General features: G+C 37.0%; 1 protein-coding gene across 4 annotated transcripts in view; it reads right to left on the bottom strand.

Moving 5' to 3' along the window:
• The window catches only part of Kifap3 (kinesin associated protein 3), a 134,466-nt gene that overhangs the window by 6,955 nt on the left and 100,384 nt on the right, over positions 1-27,127 (bottom strand). For all 4 annotated transcript variants that reach the window (XM_051147727.1, XM_051147729.1, XM_051147730.1 and 1 more), the window contains exons 18-19: positions 24,399-24,588; positions 21,781-21,880 (exon numbers count right to left, since the gene is read on the bottom strand). In XM_051147727.1, the coding sequence (XP_051003684.1) occupies positions 21,781-21,880; positions 24,399-24,588 (290 nt within the window). The remainder of the gene's footprint in view (positions 1-21,780; positions 21,881-24,398; positions 24,589-27,127) is intronic.

The following is a 27,127-nucleotide window of genomic DNA, read 5'->3' as shown; positions in this document are numbered from 1 at the left end:
TCTCACTATGTAGCTCTGGCTGTCCTAGGGATTCACTATGTAGATCAGGCTGGTCTTGAACTCACAGAGATACACCTTTCTCTGCCTTCCAAGTATTAGAATTACAGGTGTGAGCCACTATGACCAACTTGCACTGATAATTTAACCTGCATATTAAAGTGCTGCTACTTTTACAACATAGTTTGAAAAAAAAGTCATGAAAAGAACAGTAAAAACACATTTTTAAAAGTTTACCTATAATACACATGTATTTTAGATTTCCCTAAGATATTAAGTATTATTTTGATAGTGAATCATTGTATCATTGAGAAAATAAAATCCAAGAGCATAATTATGTAGTCTTTTAATGAGGCTGGCATATGTACACACACACACACACACACACACACACACACACACACAAACACACTCACAAAGTTTAGCTGTAATTTTACATTTACTTTTGTGTGTGTGTGTGTATATACGTATATATATATATATATATATATATATATATATATATATATAAAATATTTATTACTAATAAAATAAAGCATTATAGATAATACTTGCAGGATTTCATTGTTTTCTTTATGAGTATGTCTGTATGTTTTGTGTATGTGAAGGTACCTTCAGTGACCAGAAGAAGGTGTTGCATTCCCTGGAGCTAGAGTTAAATGCAACTGTGAGCTGCTTGACATGGGTGCTGGGAACTGAACTTGGGTCCTTTGGAAGAGCAGAAATTGGTCTTAATCACTTAGCCAGCTCTCCAGCCCTGTAAATAATATTTTAAAAAGAAATCTAATTTTTAAAAAAAATAAAGGGCAAATTATATAAATATTAGGAAGCTGTACTTAAATCATTCATCTGGGATTCATTAAAACTTTTGTTATTGACATCTGTTATTTGAAAGAGGAAAAACACTATGGGGACAGATTCATTCAATTTAGTGACTATGCGAATGCTTCAGATAAAAACTAATTTGTACTAATAATGGAAGGGGAATATGTAAAAATTGTCTATTGGTAATGACATTCCACTTCTCTGATTTGCCTCTAATTTCAATTAATACTTGTCTTCATACACATCTCAAGTTGCTGTTTCATTCTGCAGTATCTTGACTTTATAAGGACGATAAAGAACAGCTCAATGACCCATCAGCAACACACCCACTTCTGGGAATACTGACTGCACGCCACACAGCGTGGGAGGGAGAGATGAAGGAACTTAGAGACTTTTCTTTTTATCATCAACTGAGAGAGAATTAGGTGCTTTTGTTTTACTAGCCCAGGACAATGGCTACCACTTGTCTGGGTAAAACTGGACAGTCAAGCATGAAGGAAGTCACAAGCACTCCATCCACGGAAGTGGTTTTGAATTTCTACCTTTTTTTTTTTTTCCCATCTATGTGGGAAGAGCCCTTCCTCATTGGCCTCCTGTCTACCATCTCACCAGAAATTCTATTCTTGCTTTATCTCTTCTGCACATTCAAGGAAAATATTTATAATATTTTTTTATTGTTGTAACTTAAGACTGGCTGTCCAAAGAGAACAATAGCTTGAGATAAAAGACCTGCAGCTATTAAATAGTACTTTGCTTCTTATTTGCAGTGTTGGTGCCTAATACAACTTGTCAAATATGATTATCAAGCTGAAGTAAGAATTAATTTAAGCCTATAATGGTCTCTGACTTCTAGAGCAGTCTTTAAGTTAGGGTCTACCATCTAGCTATCTTTAACTACATGTCTTAAATGAATCATGAGAACTGCCTGAAACTAGCCGGTTCTATCATGGCAAGCGATGGCTCGAATCCCCACACTTATGGAGTGGCTTAAGTAATCTCTGCATCTATAAGCTGCGTCATTAGCACCTCTCTTAAGTAACTGTCCATCTGTTACTGATTCCAAGTGTATACAGTCTGTCCTAATGCCTTTGTTCTTTTTAAGGTACAAAAATGACTGTTCTAGGTTTCAGGTAGACAGCATTGTCTCGGTAACAATGTTTTCTCCCTGCTGTCTGGTACTGAGTGAGTTAAATGTGAACACCCAAACTAATTACAATGTAATGCTAACCTTAGTTGCTGGTTCATATTGAGACTCTTTAAAATATGAACTGTGTATTTTACCCCTATGCACTCTCTTAATGATTTGTTTTTTTAGACTGAATCACTTCCAGCCATCAGTTATACCCTTGGTCTCTACATATGCACTTTTCCAAGCACAAATATTTCTTTTTCCTATTGGTCTGCCAGCCCTGTCAGAGCAAATTTCACTTTAAACTAAATGCTATGATACTTAAACCCTCTTGGATTACGTGGGCTGCTAGTGTGATCTATGACCTTCCAAGAATGACAGCTGAACTTTCCAATCTGCTTATACTGCTTGGGGAGCTAAGGCACATGCCAGAAAGGAAACCGTTTCTGATGTTGAGCAGAGAGGAGAGTTCTTGTCGGAGGTGGGGGAAGGAGACTATTAGGTACTGAAAAATACTAATAAGAAATGAAAAGAAACTAAACACGCTGTGAAGTCAAACATCTCAAACACAATTCCAAAGCTAACACGACAGCACCACATTCTCTAGCTGGACTAACTGGTTAAGATGTAAATAACCATCTTAGTTCCTGTAATTTAAGCACCAAGTAGACTCCTAGTTAGGCTCCACTATGGTAAGACTAAGTACTAGAGATGGAAAAGGATATAAAATCTTCCTGGTTATTACAAAACATTTCTCCCTTTTCTTTATAAGATAGAAATTTGACATCTGAAAACATTCAGAAGCAATACACCCGTCTAACATGCTGCTGTCCCTACAGAAATACCACCAGAGTTTCTCTCAAGTGAAAAACATTGTTAACTGTCTGTGAAAACTCTTGTATCCAAAGTCCTTACAGTAATCAATATAGTTTGGGAAAAATTTCAATATAGTTTAAAACTTTTCCCAGGCAAATAAGGTGCAGACAAGAATATGTAAGCACAGGATTCCAGCAACTGTTGTTCTGACCGACACCCTGTGACTGTACCTCAAGTTATCCTCAAAGGCTTATGGAGACACTACAGACCTTTTTCCTTTACCAGTGGTGCACACGGTATTTTCTTTAGTTAAAGGACTGGTAATTGAATTTATTGAGTTCAGCAAAACTAAATTACAAATGAGCTGACAATCCCTCAGCTTTATTAAAGCTAGTGAGGGACAGGAACTTCAAAGCAAGAGTGTCTGGGTGGGATTTCTGCCTTTTTTTTTTTTTTGACAAATTTGTTTTAGTTTTTTCTGTAACTTTGTAATTTTTTTCTTTGCAGAATAATAACTATCACTTTTACTCAGATTGCAACATTTTCAAGTCTCTTCCAAGTATAATCCATTCTTAAGTATACATTTAGTACTGTTTATAACTGGATTTTGTCATATGAAATGATGAAGATGCTCTCAAAAATGCTTTGGAATTGTGGCTTCTACATACAATGTAGTAACAGCAAAGCGATACTCCATCACATGTGACATGCCTCTTGTTTGCCTTTACATAAGTCATGGAAATTTGTGCGTATGTAGAGGTATGCTAATTACTGTTGCAGTAAAATAATGTCACAGCCAATCAGACCTTCCTTTTGCCATAGTGAGAGTGGACTGTTTGTATAAACTGGGTAACTCAACCAAACACTCAGATTCGCTGTCATGATAAATGCAAATGCAGAAGACTTTTAGGAAAGTGAGGGCAATGTCCTACTTTATACCCCATGGGCTCATGTTAAAGGAGCAAATTAAGGGAAGGGTTTTTAAAGCTATTTATGTAAATTACTCCCCACACTGTATACCTACTTGTGCTGGTAGTCTCTTTATTCAGGAGCGCAGGATATGAAAAAAGCTTAGGGTTTGGTATTTTTATTTTGTGTATTTAAAGTCTTTGAGGTTGTAGAAAAGACTGACAATCTGGTACTTACATGTCAGCTGGGAAAATGAGAATTTCTCAGGGTGATGGGAATGTTCTCTACTGCTCTGTACTGTTGTTCAGGTTACAGTCAGTGTCTCAGATGCACATGTCTACACTGACATTAGCTGTTCCAAGTCTCAGGGCCCAAAATAGAGTGATTGCATTTAACATAACTCTGGTCCCTCCTTGCTGGCGATAAACAGTGCCTCATGTTCTCAAATGTTGGAAGAAAAAAAGCAAACAGTAATAGTTTCTTTTTCTCCATACAGAGACTGGGGTAAATGTATAATTGCATGCTATTTGTGAAAGCCCTGATGTCTAGAAACACACACACTCCTGAAAACATGGGATATGCCAATTTTATATACAATTTCTTGCAAATCTAAACAAAGAAACTGTGTGATTATCTTTCCTTATTTAAGACAGAATATAGAATATGCTCACAAAATTGATATGCTTCTACTTAAGAGTACTGAAATCTTAAACTATTTAAGATATTTAAACTTGGAGTATAAGAAAGCATTTGTTATGTCTTATAGTCTGAAATAAAACCACACACACACACACACAAAACTTTTATTTACTTAAAGCTCAGCATATGCATGTATATATATTAATAATTAGCTTTAATGGAAGCATGTTTAGAAATTTGCTAAATTACTCACCTCAAGCAAAACCACAATGCAGTATTTGTAATACCATTAGTATGCCAAATCTGTCCCTCTGAAGCAGTCCTGAACTCTACCTTACTCATGGATGCCCTGAGCATGCTCCTACCTACTGTTCCTACTGCTAACCTGCACAAGGATGCTGACGTCAGTTCATCCTTCTAACTGCAGACTTCCTCATCTTAAATGAACAACCACTATAGTGTATTCTGACGTTTTTAAAAAATGAGACTCTGACATATTTCACAAATCCTTTGTAATCTAAAATTCTTTAAATGAAAAGTTTAAAGTAAATAATAGTTTCAAAAGATGTTCAACTTTCTAACTGGGCATGACACCTCATGCCTGACATTCCAGGAGGCAGGAGGCTGCAGGACAAGGACCAGGGAAGCAGGAGATCAGCCATCCTGTCTGCTGAATCCCATTCAAGCCATCCAGGACTATACAGTGAGACCTTTTCTCTCTGCAAACAAATTTTTTTTTTGTCATTTGTTTCCTTGGGAATGAAATCGTGTGTGTGTGTGTGTGTGTGTGTGTGTGTGTGTGTGTGCGCGCGCGCGCGCACGCGCGCGTGTGTGTCTACCTATCTAAAGTAAAAAGTAGGTTTCTATTGACTAAACCTTTGCCCATGAGATGGGAGGCATTAAAATCAGCTTTTACATTAATCTCCTTGATACCTTGATAGAATAGCTTCCCCTAAACCTCATAATTTTCCAAATCACACTAAGACACTGATGTGTTCTTAAAGAAGGAAATATCTCTATTACAAAACCACAGGCTGAAATATGGTCAGATCTTTTTTGTTGTAAGAAACCATCTAAAAACTATGAATTATTAGAACATAAAAGTATAAGATTTTCTTAAGCCTATAAAATTTAGGAGACTAGACTTGAAAAAGAATAGGAATCTTGGCCAAATATTACACTTGCACTTCTTATTCATATTAGGTAACTGATTCCTATTCCATGAGAGAATACTACGGCTGTTACTTCTGTTATAGAAGTTAAAAGAAAAGGCGACACTGCAATAACATGCTTTTCAAAAGGAGGAGGAGCCTCATGATTTCTCAGATGACCTAGCCTTCTTTTCCAGACATCACTAATTCTATTTCTAAGAAAATACAGTGAAATTTAAAACATTCAAAGTGTTTATTCTACTGGATATATGCACACATACAGACTTTACTCAAGAGATGAGAGTAAGAGTGGGAAGGAACAGGTAAAAATTGATATCCAAATCCATATTTTTAATACTAATTCCTTTCCTTATTTACTATCTTTCCTTTTTTTTTTATTCTCTCATACAATACATCCTGACTGCAGCCTCCTCCCCTTCCCAGCTCACTCCTTACCACTCCTCTCCCCCAGATCCACTGCTCCTCTGTTTTCTTTCAGAAAAGAGCAGGTTCCTCAGTGATACCAAGTGAACATGGTATAACAGGATACAGTAAGACTAGGCACAAGCCCTCATACCAAGGCTGGAGGAGGCAACCCAATAGGAGGAAGGGGGTCCTATGAGCAGACAAAAGAGTCCAAGACAGCTTCACTCCTACTTAAGAGTCCAACAAAAACCTTAAGCTAAACAAGCACAGCGTGTACATGGAGGACCTAGGACAAAGCCAGGCAGGCTCTGTGGTTGCCACTTCAGTCCTTTTTTAGGCCTGATACTACTACTACCCTCTTAAAAACACACGTCATAAGAAAGTTAAAGAAAAGAATAACAAGCAGAGTGCTCAAAAACATTATCAATTTTGTATTATACTGACCCCTGCCCTTAAAATATCCTACCCAAATGCTTATCAGTTAAACAGACCACGTGTAAAAACTTAATGATAAAGCACTGAATACTTATCTTCACCCTGATTGTATATTTATGTTATGGTCTTTTAACAAGGTTGGAAGCACCTTAGAAATCAGAAACAGTGACAACAGGGGTCTGCAGGACTGCGAGTCTTCCAGTGCACTCATCTTCCACTGTAATGGTTGATATCAGGAAAGGGTGGAAGAAGGGAGATGGGTAGAATTGGCTGCTGAAGAATGTCTGCTCTTTGTGGCACTGGAAACTAATGTGTGCTTTCACAGCATCCTCAGTTATACCACCAGTTCCTAGAAATCCAACTTTAAAATACATGCTGCTGTTTCAGCGTGTTCACACACACCTTGAACAGATATTAAGAATAAGACTCTAAGACTTGCTTACAGATGAAATTTATGTGAGGCTTAAACATATTGTATTTATCTCCTGCATGAAAAATTATCTTCCTAATAAATGTTAACTCCAGAAAAATATCTATATATTTCAGCAGGATCTCTTGCAGCATAGGCTGGCTTCCAATTCACTATGTAGTCCAGGAAGACCCTGAACTTCTGATTCTCCTGCTTCTACCACTAAAGCCCTGGAAGTGCTGAAGATCAAACCCAGGGCATCTTGCCAGAACTCTACCTCCTTGGCACCTCTGTGATTCTAAAAAGTTGGTTATTACATTAACAAGATATTTAGTGCTAATACTATTTCTTCTACTGTTATGGTGAAGCTATAATGTTTCTTTAGGGTAGATGAAATCAAATGGACTACTGATATGCTTTTATAGCTCTTATTGTAATTTTGGAACATTCTGAATTTCTTTTGGAAATAAAAATAGAGGACATTATGTTTACATTTAGCATAGATGAATACTTCTTAGTATATATTTAATTTGATACGTAGATGTATAATACAAGTATATAAGAATGTTAACTATGTCTTAAACATAACAGCAAGTATCTTTATCTATATAAAATAATTGAAAGAGCTTATACTTTATCTGTATCAGTAAAATATTTTTCCGTATTGCAAAGTTGTCTGCCAACAATTTAAAAATAGAAGCACATAATCCTATTTGCAGGATATATATAAGACAATATATCATGACAACATGTATTTAATACATGTTTTGTATTATACACTTGAAAGGATGACACAGAAACAGTAAAGGTTAAAGTATAAAAGTAAGAATTTAGGTGAAAAGTCAGCTCACACAGAAAATAAAATACAGCATGGGACATGGAATGAGTTCATCTGTGTTTATAGACAGGCCCTGCTGGGACTCTAGGGTGCGCCAGGTATGCAGGCATGGCTTGGAGTAAGACTGTCAAAGCTCTTGTCCTTCTAGAGTCTGCACTGTTGAGGAAAAGAGACAGACTAACAAGGACATGGCCACTTAGAGCAGGGTGGTGGTGGCGGCGGCGTGAAGGAGTTGTTTATGAGGAAACAGTATTTGAGTTGAGACTTGAAAGACAAAAGCTAGATATTTAGAAAGTCTGGTGACTACTCAAGCTAAGCACAAAGGTGACAAGGTAGGAAGCACTTGTTCCTGAAGGAAGAGACACAAATGGGACATTTGTAGATGAAGCTGAAGGAGAAGTGCCAGACCATGAAGAGCTACCTGGTGCATGCTGAGGAAACTGCCTTTTCTTAAAGGTGCATGTGAGGCAGGGGTTGACTTCAGGAGACTGTGATGACTGACTCCTGTGAAGAACGTGACACCGAGCATGAGGAGCATGAGGTGAGGCAGCTGCAGAACCAGGGAAATTGGTTGGAGGCTTCTGAGAAGCACAGTGATGCTGGTCACAGAAGTCTGGATTAGCGTGCGCACAGTATAAATTGCAGGAAAAGTCCAAATAGGAGACACTACCCCAAGTGAGAACAGGGCTGCCTGATGGGCTGGCTTCTGGAGAGGGGACTAGTGAGGAAAATGAAGATCAAAGATGATTCTGAAGATCATGACAATCTCACAAGCACTCAATTAGCTATGCTAAAGAAGAAGAGGGAAAAGGGTGGTGTTCAAATTAGCCCTGGTAAAATATGTAGGATGACAGATAGTATTCAAACCAATAGGATTGTCCTGTAAGTAGTGGGAGTGAAAAGCTACTCTTACGTAAGGGTCTGGTTGAAGCAATCAGTACTTACAGGTGGAGAGCAGAGGAATTATCTGTCAGAAACACTGGAAAGGAATGAAGAAGGGCTAACGAGAAAGATGAGAAAGGTGGTATGATTTGAAATAAGGAAGCTTTAAACCGTAGGGTTTGACAGCTGTGTTACACACAGAATAGTTACAAATGAGAAGAGTCTATTGTTTCAGTAATACAAAACCTGCTGGCATTTTTGACAAGAAAACTAAAGAAGTTCAAAATAAAATTGAAAATTCAAAAAAAAATTTTAGAATTTACATATTATTATTATTATTAGTGTGTGTGTGTGTGTGTGAGCGCGCGCGCGTGTGCGTGTATTTTGTCTGAATGCATGTATACCTACAGCGTGTGGTCATAAGAGGGTGCCAAACCTCCACTGCATTTACAGAGGGTTGTGACCCATCATGTGGATGCTGGTTTAAGTCCAGGTTCTCTACAAAAGCAGCAAGTGCTCTTAATTGCTGATCCATCTCTCCAGGCTCAGAACTGAAGATTTTGGAGAAGTTTTGTGTGTGAGGAAGTGAACACGAGCAGAAGTTGGGATGTAATGTGAGGCCAAGTGGAGTTTATGGTAACAGGATGAGCCAGTAGAGGGAAAAGGGTGGGACAAAAACCAAACCAAACCAAACCAAACCAAAAACAAACAACAGCAATAAAAACATTTTCAGGAAGGCAGGGATAGGGTTCAGAGAGTAGGGTAAAATGTTTGACCAAAGGTCACTTCCATCATTGTAACAAGGGTAAAGAAAGAATGATGGATAAAAATATGAGTCTCTGGATTGGCTGGCTTGGGTAACCAGCTTTAGACTGAATGCATTTTACACATGATGTCTGTTTTCAGTTTTGAACATTAAATTAATAAAGGCAATAATTAACAGAAATCAGCATACTGCTTCCTAAGCCTTCACTGCATGCATGCTAGTTAGTGCTAACCACCACTGCTAACAAATACGTCAGCTAACAGACGAATTGGAAACTCAATAAAGATTCCAACAGCCAGGCATCCACACCAGGATGGTTCCTAGTGCTTTGCAGTAATGTCATTTGAACCTGTCCTGAACTGTTCAAGTTAAACATGAATTGTTTTGAGCAATTTCATTTGTTTAAGATGAATTTTTCTTTTTTTAAAGAGCTACAAAAATATAAAAAAAAATGTTTACTTTGTGTAGAAATGTTCTGTGGACTTTCAAAACCAGAATTATGTATGGACCTAAAGCTACAAAAAGACAACATCAAGACAAATTCTAGAACTGTTTAAGAGAACCTTGGGCCTGTTCCAAACAGGCAATAATTATAAGAGTACAGTGATAGCTGCAAAGTTCAACATTTCTCTATTTCACCTTTTAGAGAGGCCACAGACAGTAAGTACTATATTTCTTCCTTAGAATTTCAATCACTCTTCTTCTATAGTCTCTTTTCCTGTGTGTGTGTGTGTGTGTGTGTGTGTGTGTGTGTGTGTGCGCGCGCGCACACGCGCAAATGTGTATGTGTATGCCATGGTATGAAAGTGGAGGTCATGGGACATTTGGGGGAGTTCTCTCCTGCTACGATGTGGGTGTCAGAGACTCAGGTTCGGTTATCAGCCTTGGTGGCTCCTGCCTTTACCCACTGAGCCACTTTGCTGACCAACTATCCTCTTTGTGAAATGCCGCAACAACAATTAGCAGTGTCTAAACAGTGGATCCTCTATTTCCAAGAAATCTGATTGGATGATCTTTAATTCAGAAGTATTCTCCTCAGTTCCCCGCCTGCTCTTACACATCGCTTTTACGATTAGCTGCATCAGTGACTGAGCACTGCACATCACTGACTTGTTCCAATGCTCTGATTTTTATGAGAAATGTCATCCTATGGAATACAATTATTATAACAGTAACTGTGACTTAAGTGGTGAGAAATGACAAAATTGATTTATGTTTTTTATTCTACTTAATAATATTCAGATGAACACATAATAAAATGTATTTATTTTGGCTATCATTCAAAATTGTCATCTGAAGGTAAATTTCATGATACAGACAACTTGCTAAATCCTAACTGCCAATCATAACACAGCAATAAAAGAAATTAAAGACAAGTGAACAATAAACTTCATATATAGTATATATAATAATTGAGTTTATCATAAAAAGAATCATTTGTACCTCCCTATGAAAATGTACATCCCGAGTGAGCTAACCCTGAAGCAGAGAGACTCAAATGGTATATACTCACTTATAACTGGACACTAGCCCAAGGGGCAGGTCCCATGAAAGTCTTCACCTACCAGGAAAGTGGGATAGAGGTGAGGACATCCTATTGAGACTGTAGGTGAGAAAAATATAGGGGATAGGGAAGTAGGTGGATCCAGAGGGTCCTAGAAACCTACAAGAGGAACATTATGATGAGTGGATCTGAGCCCAGGGGTTCTGTTTGATCTAAGGCACCAACCAAGGACAATGCGTGCAGTCATCATCAAACCCCTACCCAGATCTAGCCAAGGGGACAGAGCATTCTCCACAGTTAAGTGGAGACTGGGGACTGACTTTCACATGATCTCTGGTGCCCCATATTTGGCCATGTCCCTTTGTTGGGGAGGCCCAATGGCACTCGGAGGAAGGATAGCAGACTACCAAGAAGAGACTCGATACCTTAGCACCATATTCATGGGGAGGAGGTCCCCCTCAGTCACAGTCATAGGGAAGGGGGATTGAGGTGAAAGTGGGAGGAAGGAGATGGAATGGAGGATGCATGGGATGGATAGAAAATGAGATGTAATATGAATAATTTTATTTTTCAATAAAAATGTGTTAAAAAAAAAAAGAAAATGTACTTCTCTCTTTTTTTTTTTTTCCAGAGCTGAGGACCAAACCCAGGGCCTTGCACTTGCTAGGCAAGCGCTCTACCACTGAGCTAAATCTTCAACCCCAAAGATGTACTTCTTAATACAGAAAATTCAGTTATTTAAAGGTGATTTTGAAAGTCTGTAGATTTACTGAATAATTATAGTATTTATTCTATTGTACAGAGGTAAAATTTTATCACTTGATGAAATGGCTGAGTGGATTAATAATGTTATTTTTGTTTTAAGAGTAGCTCTTAGAATGTGGAAATGAAGATTTCCGAAAGGCTCAACATTCTCTTGGTACAATGGGATCATTTCTGTACCTGAAGTAAAAAATAATGCTCCTACTTGCTGAGCTAATTAAGTCTAAGTTTATGTTCACACTAAATACAGAGGAGACAGAACGGTCTGGCTGCTTAAAAGCCTTCTAGTGGACCAACTTTAATCTTAATGGCAGCAAGTAAACCCCCTCTCTGCCCCACCCCATGAACACCTCATAGAATTATTCACTTTCTAAAATTTTCTTTCAGTTTTGGTCTTGCAACCATGTGTCTTGATAAAAAGTGGGTCACTTGAAAAGGAGGAAAGACCAATAAAATGAATTACAAAGACAACAAGATTAAGCTGATTGCACTGTTTTCATACACCCTCGCTGAAACTACACAAAGAGGCAGTTGGCTGTGGTTTGGCATTTAGCGGCATGCGATCAGTAAGGAGGAGGCAATTTTATTCTCATTAACTGTTGCAGATTTACTGCAGCGAAAAGGGGCTATGTAACCCGAGATGTGACAGTGCAGAAAGATCAAAGCCGTGGACTGGAAACTGAATAAACCCGCTGGCTACTTCCTGCAAGGAAAATTCACTTTGGCAATGTAAAACAGAGCCCAGTTAAAAACTACTCTCAGTTTTATGAGCTGTCACAGCAGCTCAAGTGGTTTGGGCTGGCTGAGTTTAGAACATTATATTTCCTTGTTTTCGTCTTAGATTCTTCTATAAGAAGGTTTATAGACTAACTCCCCACCCCAACATAACAACAACAAGAAACCTCTTGTAGTTGAAACTGAGTGTAGTCACTAAGGGCACTAAAGCAGGTCTTCACTGGTACATTCATTACAACTTAGTATTTTATCCTTAGACTTGACTTGGGAATGTGAATTTACTTCATGACTCACATATAACGTGTACAGTTCCTATTCAAACTACATGCAAATCCGCCTCACAGCCCACACGGCTTGTACCTGATTAGTAAGCTAATTGTGCAGCACATCTGAAATGCTTATGGCAACGTGAAGACTAAGGCAAGGCAAGTCATTAAAATTACACTCAAAGGCCTGCAGCCCAGCACTGAGTTTCAGCTGTTTGAATAAAAAACGATCTGTTCAATGCCTTTAATATAAGAAAACTTAAAACCTGTTCATAGCAGTTAGGCCACATCAAATAATACAGGGCTACGATGAGTAAGCTGACCTTGAAGTACACAATCCTTTCCAGTTAAGGAGTAAGTTTAATACCCACAGACTCAAGGCATAGAGGAATTGCTTTATTTCTCTCATTTTAAAGGAAATAGTGCTTGTAGTATTTTATTCAAAATATGAATAAAGCAGCATTTGAAATGGTAATTTTCATTGTAGTAAAATCTATTTTTAAAAAGATTTATTGATTTATTATTTATATTCTGCCTGCATGAATGCCTACAAGCCAGAAGAGGGCATCAGATCACATTATAGATGGTTGTGTGGTTTCTGAGAATTGAATTCAGGACCCCAAGAAGAGCAGACAGTGTTCTTAACCACTGAGCCATCTCTCCAGCCACCCCGCCCCATTTTTTTTTTTAAATGTGAGGACTGCCTAGGCCAAACATCTTCTATGAGCACTTGCCTATGCTTAAAGAATTTTGACTTTCTTTCAACTTATATTTGCAATTCTTTTATTTTGAAACAAGGCCTCATGATCACCCAGGTAGGCCTGTCTTGAGATCCTGCTGCCTCAGCTTCCTGAACTCTGGGCCTACCTATATGCACCCCCACACCCTTACTAAATTCACTCTCAATTGCTGTTCCCATAGAGCCAACAAAAATGTAACTAATACACTTGAAAAAATGCATGAGCTTGAACACTAAACACTTAAATTGTGGTGATGTGTTCAATTTCCCAGCCATGCCAGAGTTATCACCCATGCCATGTCTTTGAACACAAGGTCACACACAGTTGATATGTTAACATTTTTATAGGATTCAGTTCTATTATTTTACTTATCAATTTAGTTATCCCATTTTTCCTCCTAAACAGAAGTCTTAAGAAAGTGTCAATAATGTAGTTTCCTTTGGGAAAATCTTTGGGCTTTATACACAGCTAATGTATATCCCTCAAACCTTTGCTCTGACCACCTGATAGAAACGGCGCTCCATCGATGTGAGCTTGTCCACTGCTCTCTGGCCTCAAACTTTGCAAAAGAAAGCAAATACCCAGAATGCCTTTCCAACTGAGCACTGCAGCCTTCCTAGGGAAGACATCTTCGCCAGGTGCCAGAGATTTTTGGCTTGTATTCCTATTTGCAGTAAAGTTTATAGTTTGCTAATGCTGATGTGTGATAATCTAATAAAATCTAGCCTTAAAGGTTACAGGCCCAATTTGCTAATAAAATCTAATCCAATTTTCCACAGGAAATGCAAATAATTAGTGTCCAAGCGGTGGAAGGAGGCTCTTTCATTGCTAGGAAGGAACTGTCTCTGTGAAAAGTCTAAATAAATATGACAAGTAAGACAAATACAGAAAATTCATAGGATGCACTTAACAGGCACAAAAACAAGCACCATGTAGAGAAAACTTTACACTGCTCAGTTAGTGAGCAAATGACTTGCACTAAAATGATCTTATTCATTTCACTCCCATTTTAATAAAATTGGATCCAATCTTTAGAGAGAATTTAAGGTAATGAACTGATTACTTAATAGGACAAGTAAGACAAATACAGGAAATTCAGTTTGCAAGAAAACATGTCAAATGTTTTAAAGCAAAATAGCTTTATGATCTGTTCTGCTGCGAAACGAATGCTACATCTCCCCTTTAAAAACATTTTCTCTAACCTTCCCCAAACAGCGGTCACTGGTGACTAATGGATGCAGTGACTATGTGAACAAAGGCTGCAGCCTCTTTCCGAGCTTGAGGGCTTCGGTGTTTATTACCACCCAGGAACAGTAGCTTCCCTGAAACTCTCTGAACCTCAATTCCTATTTTCACTCTTTGCTCTCTTTACCTCATAGACATGATTTTGATGAAATGTGATTCATGAAGTTATGAAGTTTGGAGAAATTCAAAGCTCTTAGCTTTTCTGTATTTAGATTTAAAAAAAAGTCTGAAACACTTTATTTTTTGAAAAAGTTAAAGGTTCCTAGGAATATGTTATCTTGAAAAATACAATTGGTGATATCCAGAAAGAAAAATAAAGATTTTCATAAGAATTATTTTACATCATGAGTCTCATAATATAAACAATCATTATTGCATTATTCAATGCCATTGCCATGCTGTGACTGTTGGTCATGCTCTGCAGTTTTTGTCTTCCCACAGTTTAAAAGTGCAATGACCACTTCACCACTTCCTTTGTTATGTACCTTATACATGCTTACTTTTATTTTTTTAAATTTTGGTTTTTATTATTATTATTTTGGCTTTTTGAGATAGAGTTTCTCTGTATAGCCTTGATTGTCCTGGATTCACTTTATAGTCCAGGCTGGCCTTGAACTCACAGAAATCTGCTTGCATCTGCCTTCCTGAGTGCTGGGACTACAAGCATGCACCACTATGCCCAGCAATGAATTTTTTTTTATTAATTTCAAGAAAATTTCTGATATATTTCTACTTCATTAATTCTCACAAACCTAGAAAGAGCTTAACATTAATTATCTGATTTAGGCCTGGACAGCATTTATTACTGGGTTTGAGACTTTTTTATATGTTATGTTAAAAGTGTCCTTTGGATAACCGGATATTCATAATTTATAACATATGATAAAAGTTTGCATAGATTTGTATATTTTCAGATAAAAACATGTCTAAAACAGAGCATTTTTAAAGTAAATGGGATAAGATCCTGCTACTCAACCTTGCTGTTATATTTTTAATGTGTATGTGTGTGTGTGTGTATTTATAAAGGAGTTGCTTTTTAAAAAACTTTCCTCATTTGTATGTATGGGTGCTCTTTTGGGTCTGCGTATGCCACATGATGTCTGGTGCTCATGGAGCCAGAAAAGGGCATCAAATCCTTTAGAACCAGAGTTACAGATGTTTGTTAGGCAACACGTGGGTGTTGGGAATTGAATCTTGAATCCTCTAAATGTGCAGCTGGTGATCTTAACTGCTGAGCCATTTCTCCAGCCCCTCTTCTTCATTTCTTTTAATCAAGCTTTAGAAACTCTATCTGTATCTACAAGCAGTCCTTTTAGACAACCCTGCAAACATTCCGAACTAGGGAGTTACTAGGGACCTATGCATGCAACCATGTCAAGAACTCAGGGTATGTAAGGGATTTAGCAATTCATTGAATATATAGGACTTATAAAAGATTATATATTGCTTCATAAAGGCCTTGCCTTAAACCTAGTAAGCTATGTTTCTGATGGAGGACAATAAGAGTAGCCTTATAGTGAAAGAAGTGAATCTTAGGAAAAGCAGCACATGAAACATCAAGGCTGGTAAGGTGGCTCAGAGAAGGATGCTCCCTGGCAAGCCTGGCAGCCTGAGCTCAACACCTGGAGAACAGAATGAAAGGAGAGACCCGAGTCCTGCAACTCTCCCTCTGATTTCCACATCCATACCATGACAGGTACAATACATATATATGTAACTGATATTTAAAATTAGTACAAAGGATTATTTTATTTAGAGAAATAATTTGTTTCATTAAGATCTTGCAACTAACATTTCAGCTGTGATTAAATGGTTCACAAAATAAAGAGACTACAATGAAAGGCATACATGTATAATATATGTTTAAGCACAAAACAAATAACAGTAAAATACTTCAAGAAAGAAAACTAAAGATTATAACTCACACACAGAGAAAATGAAGACCAAAGCAGAGAACAGGTCACATATGAGTCCAGTGCCCTTTGACCTCAGCGAGATGGTCAGCGACTGACATCACTCTACCAACCACAAAGAATGCTGGGCTCTCTGAAAAATATTTTTCAAAGCCCCAAGGAAACCTAAGCAGATTCTGCAGTTTTTTTCCAGTTTATGAAAATTGGATTCCTATAAAAGGAAAATGGACCATTTTTACTGCAACAAAAACTGATTTGTAAAAGCTGGAAGCAGTTTAAGAATACTCTCAACATGAGGTTCTTGTTAGTCTTGAAAAGTAAGAGTTACAATAAAAAAAAAAAGGGTCCAAAAATATGGCATGAATACGTAGTACATAACAGGGGAAAAACCCCACCTCGCCTTGCTCCCATTATTTTTAATTAGCTTCAATACCAAGCTGCACTTTACCCTCAACACCAGTGCAGACTTGGGGAGATTTGCATCTTACGCTGTGATTGGCAAGCTATGGCTAATGCCTTGGAGCCTAATGCATTTTGCATTAGCTCGAAATGTCGGGAAATCCTGGCGCCATGAGAGTCAAACCAATAGTGACAGATGTCTAAAGCCAAGGATTTGCTGTCCAACTGCCAGTATCTATTTTATCAAACGTCCAGTTTCTCTTGTAGAATGAGATAGATGAGTTTAACAGCTTTCACTGTTTCCAATTAAACTGCCTCACCATATTACAGAAGTGCAGGCCCTCAGACTAGGAAGCACCTTTGACTTGGGCGTTAGGAAAAACAACAATATAGATTAGGCTTTAACACTTCTCTCAATTTGGTTTAGTTTCTCAGATTTTTATACGTGTATCTTTTACTTACTAAACAGTGAGGAAGAATATAAGAGTCTTGAACAATTAAAAAAAAAACACCAGATGTCATACAAATTAGTAATTTATTCTTTACCCAGCATGTACCTGGGGTCAACTACTTTACAGGAATCTACTCAAGTTGAAATGTCCCCATAATAAAGCCTGAAATGTCATGGAGGCTGACTGGCGGGTGGCACTTCCCACTGCTATGACTGGCATGCACCACCCACATACCACTGCCAGTCATGAAAAACAATGTTGATGATACATCCTTACCTTTTCTACGTTAATCTTTCATTATCCTTTCCCCAGGTAACTTTCCTATGCTTATTTATCAAATAGTGATGAGGAAGCAGGGAAGCAAGTGTAGGTCGCCTGGGTATTTCCAGACTTAGGGGAGGCTCCTCAGAGGCAGCACTTCTCCCCTTCAAAGGGATTTAGAGAACTAGGCTTGCCAGAGTTTAACTCCAGTGAGAAAACTGTTTGTTCACAGCCTAACTTCTTCATGTTTCAAGCCCAGGAGGGGTGAGTATGGAAGACAACAATTTCAGGTTAATGAATGGAACATTTGTGGAAACTATTCTTATATTATTTAAAGTCAGTTAATAAAATGGAAATGTTCATAATCTGCATTTTGAGTTGGTGTTCTTTAATGAGTCTTATAGTTTACCTGCTGGATATCAGAAACAGAGAGTTAGCCTCGTTTAAGGTTTCAGATCAGGGACATTATACAGCCCAATCACCATTCCAAAATGTGTGAATAATTACAGCAATTTAGTATGTTTAAATATTTCCAGAACTAAAATAAATCTGCCTAACTGAAGATCTATGGTTTGCTATTATCAAAGGTGAACACAGCTATTTTCAAAATAGACTCCCACTTCGGAAGAGTTGTATGAAGTGTGTGTGTGTGTGTGTGTGTGTGTGTGTGTGTGTGTGTGTAAATACAATCAAAACATAATTTATGTGTCTATGAATTTCTCAAAGAATAAATAAAAATCACCACTTTAAAAAAGAGAATTTTAAATAACTAAAAATATTTGAATATGTGAAAAAATTAATTATTTTAGAATAAAATTTATTTAAGATTTATTGCAAAATAATAATTCCAACAGAATGTACAAAAGGCTGTTAAAAATCATTTGCTCTGCTGGATACTGTATTTCCACCAATACACTTGAACATCTCTTTACATTTGATTAGCTACAAAAATCTTCAAGGAAATTAACAGTAAATTATTTATTCTGCAAATAAAAAGATATGCTTGTAGAATTTAAAGCTTATAAAGCCAAAAAGATGATATTTTTCAGGGAAAGTTGTGTTTTTAAAGGATCAAGAATTCTCAAATCAAGATAATTACACTAAGTATATTACTCTTTTGATTTTAAAGGAGCTTTCAGTTCCTTCTCAGGGGTAAAAATATTTAGGTAGCTTCTTTACTTCATCAAAGAATATATCACAGTAGTTTCCAATAAAGAAGTCCTGTATGGATTTTCCCAGTTATTAGAATGTAACAGAAATGAGAAGCAAATTGTTGAAATATTTAAATATTAGACATACTAAATGAATCTACGTTGTTTTATTAGACTATCATTAAAAATGATAAACTTTTGTTGAATTGGTTTCAAGATTTAGTAACTTGTATATTCAATTACTTTCATATTGGAAAATTTTGAGACTGTTTCACCATGTGACCCTGTCTGGCCTTAGTCCTTCCTGCCTTCTGTTCCCAAGGGCTGAGGTATATGACTGTCCTACACTCCTGACTGTATTCAATATTAATTAAAATGTTTAATTTATTTAAAGTCATATAACTAGATAAAAATGAGAACAAGTCTTATTTAAGAAACTAAGGTAAACTCTGTAATAGACTGCTTTTTTCAGAATGGACTATCTATAGGGTGATATTTATCATGAACTGTAAAGAAAGAATAATTACAATGGCAGAACAATTAGGTTTATAAACGATAAGAAGCATTTTTTGTGATAAGATCATATGCCTAGCTGGGCGTGGTGGCGCACGCCTTTAATCCCAGCACTCAGGAGGCAGAGGCAGGCAGATTGCTGTGAGTTCGAGCCTAGCCTGGTCCACAAAGTGAGTCTAGGACAGCCAAGGCTACACAGAGAAACACTGTCTGGAAAAACAAACAAACAAACAAACAAAAGATCATATGCCTAAATCATCTTTCACTATTAACTTTACAGAAAACATTGGTACTATGAATTGTCACATGATAGGTTATATATAATAATTAAACAAAGACTGTACTTAAATATTTATGATTGGAATGCCAGCTACCTCAGAAATAATCAAGTGTCATTTTTTTTTTTTTTAAGGCATGGGTATGTCTTGAGGCAAGGGATTTCTTACTATGCCAACCCAACACACTGATAAAATTATTTCTCATGTTATTTGTCACTTAGAGGCCACTATAGAACTCCTAACTTCACATTTCATGACTGTATCACTTAGATAAGAGGCAGTAAGTTTAAGCATAATTTTAAAAAAGCTTTGCATTTATGTGATAAAGGTAGTATTTTCATGCAGTGTACTCATGCATATTAGGTCACTTTGTTATTGGCAACTTCAATAAGCGGTGGTTTATCTGTAAAATAGGCAAAACTCTTGCTTTAAAAACTTAGAGTGAAATTTCAAAAAGGTAGATATTTGTAAAATTGATGCCACACAATACATGATCAATAATATTTATATCAACTTTTATACTTATAGTTGTATTAAAAGTTTATTCCAATTCCTCACTGCGATAACACATTGGTCAGGAAAAGACAGATGAATGTATCACTTAAATAAGATTTAGCCTTTGCTACCGGTTACCTTCCACAACCTCAAAGGAAGATCATTGCCCAAGACACCACGGAAGTCATTGCACATAGAGAAGTTGAGCTGGTGCCCAACTAGACACTTCACTCCTGCTGGCTAGCATTCCTATACTGGAAAATACTTTGCAGGCTACTTGGGGAGAAAAATAACTATCAGTATTACCTAGCTATAAACACAGCAACATATAAGAGGGCGTGGTGCACAACTTTAATCCCAGCATTTGGGAGGCAGAGGCAGACAGATTTCTGTGAGTTTGAGACCTGCTTTGTCTACAAATCAAGTCCAGGACAGCCAAGGCTACCCAGAGAAACCCTGTCTTGGAAAAAACAAAACAAAACAATACAACAAAACCCATAGCAAAAAAAAAAAAAAACAAAAAAACAAAAAAAACATTTAATGATATATATTGGTACATCGCTCAAGCCTTTCAGAGAAACTCCTCCTTGTACTAGATGGCACTGAACACAGAGACTCAAAACGCAACAGTGCACAGAGCACTCAGCCCTGAATGGAAAGTGTTTATCAAACCCGCCTTTCGAGGCTCAGGGATATTCTTGGAAGAGGAGGAAGAGAGACTGTAAGAGCCAGAGGTGATGGACAACTCCAAGGAAACAGCATCTTACAGAGAGCAACAGGATGATAAACATATGAACTCACAAAAACTGTGAGAACATGGTCAAGACCTGCACAGGTTCAAACCACACAAAATCCCAACATGGTAAAGGAGAAGTAGAAACAAAGTCCCACCCTTAACCAAGAAGCTATTTGCAATGAATACTTGCTGTGAAAGGAAGAAATAGTTTTCTCTAATGCAGTGTCAGTGGATACATCAACCGCACTCCAGGGCAGTCCCCATATTACGTGTGTGTGTGTGTGTGTGTGTGTGTGTGTGTGTGTATGTGTGAACTTTTTGTTTTGTTTTTGTCTTATTGAGTTTTTGTTTGTTCTTTTGACTTTTGTTTTTTTTTTTTAGTGAGAACATGAAGTTGGGTAGGTATGGAAAATATGATCAAATATATTGTATGAAAAATATTTTAGAGATTAATAAATGTAGCCCGTGTTACTAAAAATATATAAACAGAAGCTAAATCAAAATTTTAAATGAAAAATAGGGAAATTAAGATTATACCTCTTTAGTTGACTAGCTCAGTGAAATTTCAATAGCCAGCCTGAATGAAAGCACTGCACTTCTAGCCATGGCATAAAGAGGACATTGTCTATATTTTTTGGCAACAGTAAAAAAAAATCTGTAAGAACATTAGTAATGAAGCTGGATGCTGCTATGGTGAACTTTATTATAACTATAAAACAATGCTAGTTTATGAGATATTATTTTCCTTATATGTTTTGCTTACAGCCAATCCTATGACTATAAAAGCCTTTTACTAATCAAAACACCAACTTTTCAACAGAGTGGAATATCAACGTTGTTAAACCATATGCCATGTGCTCTCATATTTTATTTGTTTTGGATACACTAGGAAACAATCTGTGTTCATTAATCTGCAAACTATTGTCTTTTTCAAAGAGCAGTATATATTTTCTAAAGCAATGAAGCATTATTTTTTAATAAATCAACTAAAAAATAAACATTCTCCTAGAGAGAAGGAAGATTTTTACTGCAGAAAATGGTAGACTGAAGAAAACTCCAGCTTTTCAAAAACGAAGCTGATGCCACACCTAAGTTCTTTCTTGCTTACCTGCCAGGAAAGGCATGCTGCCCAACCACATCTCCGTTCTGGAGGTGAAAGTCATTGAAGAAGTCTGGACTTATTGCTCCTTCAGAGGCAATCAATCCATCTGCAAAGAAACAAATGAGGAATGAGTGAGACATAGTTATAGGGGATGAAATGGAAATTACCTTATTGAGTGACACATTAGAAGCCTGTTTATTTAGTCTGGGAAGTATCCCTGCTGGTCTCTCTGGAGTGTGCACAGAAGGCCATATCTACATACGGGGTCACAAGTTTTATCAAATAATACAGTAGTCACCGAGTACCTACTGTGTGCTAGTATTACCAGTACAGACAGAAATGAGACAGCCTGCCCTCAAGGGATTTACAGTTTTGTGGGTAAGAAAAGACAGAAAAAGATAAAGGCATTAGGTGTGGTAGTCAGGGATAAAGTCAGGCTAGCAAGGGTCATGAGTAAAGGCAAAGGAAGAGCTGCAAGAGCATGTTTCTTATTTATACCCAGATAGTTTCATTTACATAGCACAATTGGGAATATGTCAAAATTAGTCTGTTAATAAAAACACTTGACAATTTAAATGGAAAACTTTTAAAGTACACATACAAACTTATATTCAATTTTTAAAAACAAAAATGTTTTACATATCCTGTGGTCTTAAATGGGTGAGCTGTATAAAATATAAGCAGTTTCTGATGACTTGATTTTCACTAGCTATTAATTAGTATACAGCTATACCATCAGCTTGTCAGGGGTTTTTGAGCCCCTGAAGAGCTCTACACTGCTATGCTGTTTGAAAGCTCTGTTTTTGCTTCTAAGTTTGTTAATTTAAAAAAATGATTTAGGAGTTGTGTTATTTTCTCACAGTGGCCCCAAAACTCTAAACAACCTGCTATTTGTAGGGTTATATGGAGGAATAACAATTATCTGACTATAAGAGATCTGTGCTATGGTTTCAGGGTTGCCCCAAGCCCAGAATGAATCTTTACTATATGCCTTGCAATGAACTTTTTGCATGGCTTTGAGGACTTTGAGTTTCCTATGCTGGATTAGTGAATCTAGATAAGAATATTGGCCAGATCACACTGACCAGACAAATAAAAAAATGAAAAGCAAATGGCAAATGAGTCACTAAATGGTTTTTTTCTCAGTAACACCTACATAATAACAGTGTGATTAGTCTTGTGAAAAATGTATACAATTGTAACACATTATTTCTTCTGAAAGATTTTCTCTTTAGATACAACAAAATTATTTATAGATAATACACAATAGCATACACACACACATACACATATCAGGAGAGTATTAACATAGCAAAATAAAGAGGAATTACTATTTATAGGGGTTAGGATATCCTACTTGGGGAGAGGAGGTATCAAAGGTGTAAGTGATTTGAATCTTCAAACATGAGGAGGACTTAAATGACAATGCTGGTTTGAGGAGCTAGGGGGATGGCTCTTTGGGTAAAGGCACTTGCTGCCAAGCCTGATGTGCTGAGTTTGATCTGAGGAACACACGTGGTGAAAGAAGCAACTCGGGTGAGTGGTTCTTTGGCTTCTAGACATATGACATGACATACAAATAAATATATGTGTTGAAGTTGTTTTAAATAAAAGCCTATTAAAAGTTGCTCAAATGGAAAATTTAACTAATATAGCTAGCAAAGAGTTAGAGCAGTGCTTTGTATTTTCATAAAAGTTTATTATTAATCATCTGGAATAAATCACACATTAATGTTTTGGGTTATCATTTAATTGCATTTAATTGTTTATTTGTTTTATTTTATTTTTTAATTTTTTTTGAGACAGGGTTTCTCTGTAGCCCTGGCTGCTTTGGACTTGCTTTGTAGACCAGGCCGACCTAGAACTCACAGAGATCCACCTGCCTCTACCTCCCGAGTGCTGGGATTAAAGGCGTGTGTCTTCCACAGGTCATTGGAAATCATCTCTGCTTTCTCCTCAACTAACAATGATTTTAATGCAGTACTGTAAATATTGGTGAAAGTGCAAAATATGCAGATGTTTACTACCTTTGTGCCAAATTCATCCCTGGCATCAGTCACACTCACCAGTGTTATGGGAGATAGAACATTGTATGACCTTGACTATTAACTTAAAAGTATTAGCACAGTGAAGAAGGGAAAACTTCCCAGTAATCACCAAGTACAGTTTAATAGTTCAGAATTAAAACAAAAACACAGTAGCATTAAACTGCTTAGATTAAATAGGAAATCGAAATAAAATTAAAAAGTTATATATCTACAAGATACAGAACACAGAACAAGTGCCACATTGTTGACTAGAAGTCAGAAGTCATGAAGAGGGTTAACTTACTCATGCTAGAGAGTAGGAAGCTTCTAACAGCCGTTAACTGCCCTGGCTACACAGAGATCACACCACTAGAGATCACACCACTAGAGATCACACCACTAGAGATCACACCAAAGACCAACTTGGAAAAACATAATGTTACTAGTTTTGTTTGGTGTGTATAGATGCTATTAGCTGAAACTGTTAACATAAGACCACTGAAATGTTAAAAAAATGTGCTGATGGAGTGTGGCAGACAAAATGCCCTTTTATAGCACACAAAGGAAGCATGTGTTCTGCTTTGGTTATCATCTTACCTGAGCTGTAGAAAAGGTCAGGCCTTTCAAGAATGTCCCCTTCATGGATGTATGGCTCAATCCGATCATCGCCATACAAGTACTGCTCGCTCTCATCCATCTGACGACTTTCTACCATCTCCAACCACTGAGAGTTATGCCAGCGAAACTTCTCACTCTGAATTTTCTTTGCCCATTCTTCATCATATTCCTATCACAAACAAACAGCAAGCGTTACTGTCTAAGGTCACTTGCCTGGTGCTCAGAAATATCTTGCCATGAGAGAATCTTGAGGGCCTTCATTTGGGTCAGAAGGAACATTTAAAGTACCTGTTCAGAATTTTGTCCAAGTAGTATTAGCTAAAGAAATCGCTGAGTGAATTGGTAATTCACTCCTAGATGGCACAGACAAATGCTCTAAGTCTAAAGTTCACAAGTTGACATTTAAGTGTTTTCTAACTTGTCAGAACATAGGCTAAGAATCCGACTCTGTTTCACTTGTGGCAATCGTGCCAGGTGATTAGTTCAGATAATACCATGGGGAGGAAAACACCACTAAAATGCTGCTTTGTTTTGTTTTTTTAATCCCAGACAAGGTTTCTTTGTGTAGCCTTTGCTGTCCTGGAACTTGCTCTGTAGACCAGGCTGGCTTCAAACTCAAGAGATCTGCCTGCCTCTGCTTCCCCGAGTGCTGAGATTACAGGCATATGCCACTGCGCCAGCTGCTAAAATGCTGTTTTTAACTGATGACATAATTTACTTTTTAAAAAATTGAATTTAATTTCATTCTAAACATGAAATTAATTATAATACTTTAATGTTCATCTTGCTTTGACCATGGATTTCTGAGAAATGACTATGTTCTATTCATTGGCAGGTTTCTATAATATTTGATGCAGAGAAAGTTCCTGGTTAAAAGAATATGAAGGATGCATTGGCAAATGATTAGAGGTTATGGAAGAACTTTATATCTCTATTTGTCTCATATTTTGTAGCTATTTCTTTTTAAATGTATTTTCTTACTGAGGTATAAAAACAAAAAATATATGTATTTCTGGGATAGTATGTGGTATTTTGGTACAGTCATGTATTATATAAATCTTATATGAAGCAACACATAGCTATTTACTCAAACATTTCTCTTTTTATTTCTTGGTTCTGGGTCCAGGAACACACTTGGGTAGGCCAAAGCAGCCTTGAACTTGTGGGAATTCAATATATACATCCTGAGTTGAAGGATTACAGATATAAACCAACACATGTAACTCACTTATCACTTCTTTATAGCAAAAACATATGACATCCTTTCTTTAAGCTTTTTGCAATACATTGTAGTTACGTAGTCATCCTACCAGACTATACCACACCAGAACCTCCTGTCCTACCCTAACTCAATACCCAGTGGTCACACCTTTGCTGAATTCTCTACACCCTGTAAGCCCTGTACTCCATTCTACTTTTAACTTCTATGAGGTAAACATTTTATGTTCCACATGGGTGAGATCATGCTGTTCTGTGTCTGTTTAACTCATGTATCCCAGCGATATTCAAGTCTTTCCATGTAAATACAAGCAACAGAGTTTTGTTTTCAATACGTCTGAATAGCATGCGTGTTACTCGTTAGTTGATGGTTATTATCTGGCAATGCAGATGCCTAAACACACTAACTTCATTTCTTTGGGTATGTCTTGGTAGTGAGACTGTAGGAAACATGGTAAATCTATTTTAGGGGTTTTGAGGCTGTTATTGATGGGCAAATTTATTTGAAAATGGGCAGGAGGAATGATAACAGAGACAGTGCTACAAACAAACAAACAAACAAACAAACAAACAAACAAATAAGTTTTGTCATCTTATCCCCGCAGCCTTTCCTCTGTCTTAGTTTCCAATACATTTGACTAAACCTCATCAAAAAGGAAGTCTAGGGTACACTGGCCATGGCACTGTCATATTGGCCATAAGAGGTGAGCTAAAGAGACCAAGGTGAGTTTCAAGTACAAAATCACCAGCGCAGAATGTAAGAATCAATCTGAAAATTTAAAGTAAAGATATTACCACAATTTTCTGATTAAAACAAGATTTTAGGCTATATATATGTATATACGAATGGGTTGCCTTATGTGTATATATACAACACATGTGAGCCTGGTGCCCTTGGTGGTCAAAAAAGGGCATCAAATTCCCAGGAACTGGAGTTATAGTCAGTTAGCTACTATGGGGTGCTGGGAATTGAACTCTAGTCCTGGGCAAGAGTGGCCAGTGCTCTTAACCACTGAACCATCTCTCTGGTTCTTTCTTTGCTAATAGATAGCCATTAGCAATTCTAATAGTGTCAATTTGTTTCCTATTTGTCATTTATGTAAAATTAAGAGCTAATCACAAACATTAACTATTGTATTTTACTTTTGAAATAAAAAACAATATTCATCTGACAAAATGTTAATATTCTTTGAAAGTGATCTTTATTCCCTGTTGTATCTACAATAAAACCTATACTTATAAATCAACAATACGTCCAAATGCTATGCTTTTGTTGGTATTACTGATATTGTCACATTGATTAAAAGTGATGGCAATTTATATACTCATCTAGGCAGTGATTTTCATATACAGATTGTCTGGATAGATGAAATGATACATGAAAAATAGAAACCTTATACTGAGAACACTTGGTACAGGGCAGACTCTTTTGGTAAGTGACTCAAGCAACAGCATTTTTAAAGAGGTACTGTAATTAGTCCCGCTTTACA

This window comes from Acomys russatus, chromosome 6 (assembly GCF_903995435.1).
Source record: "Acomys russatus chromosome 6, mAcoRus1.1, whole genome shotgun sequence".
NCBI lineage: Eukaryota > Metazoa > Chordata > Mammalia > Rodentia > Muridae > Acomys > Acomys russatus.
Note: the sequence above shows the minus strand (reverse complement) of the source record. Positions and strands in the feature narration are given on the sequence as shown.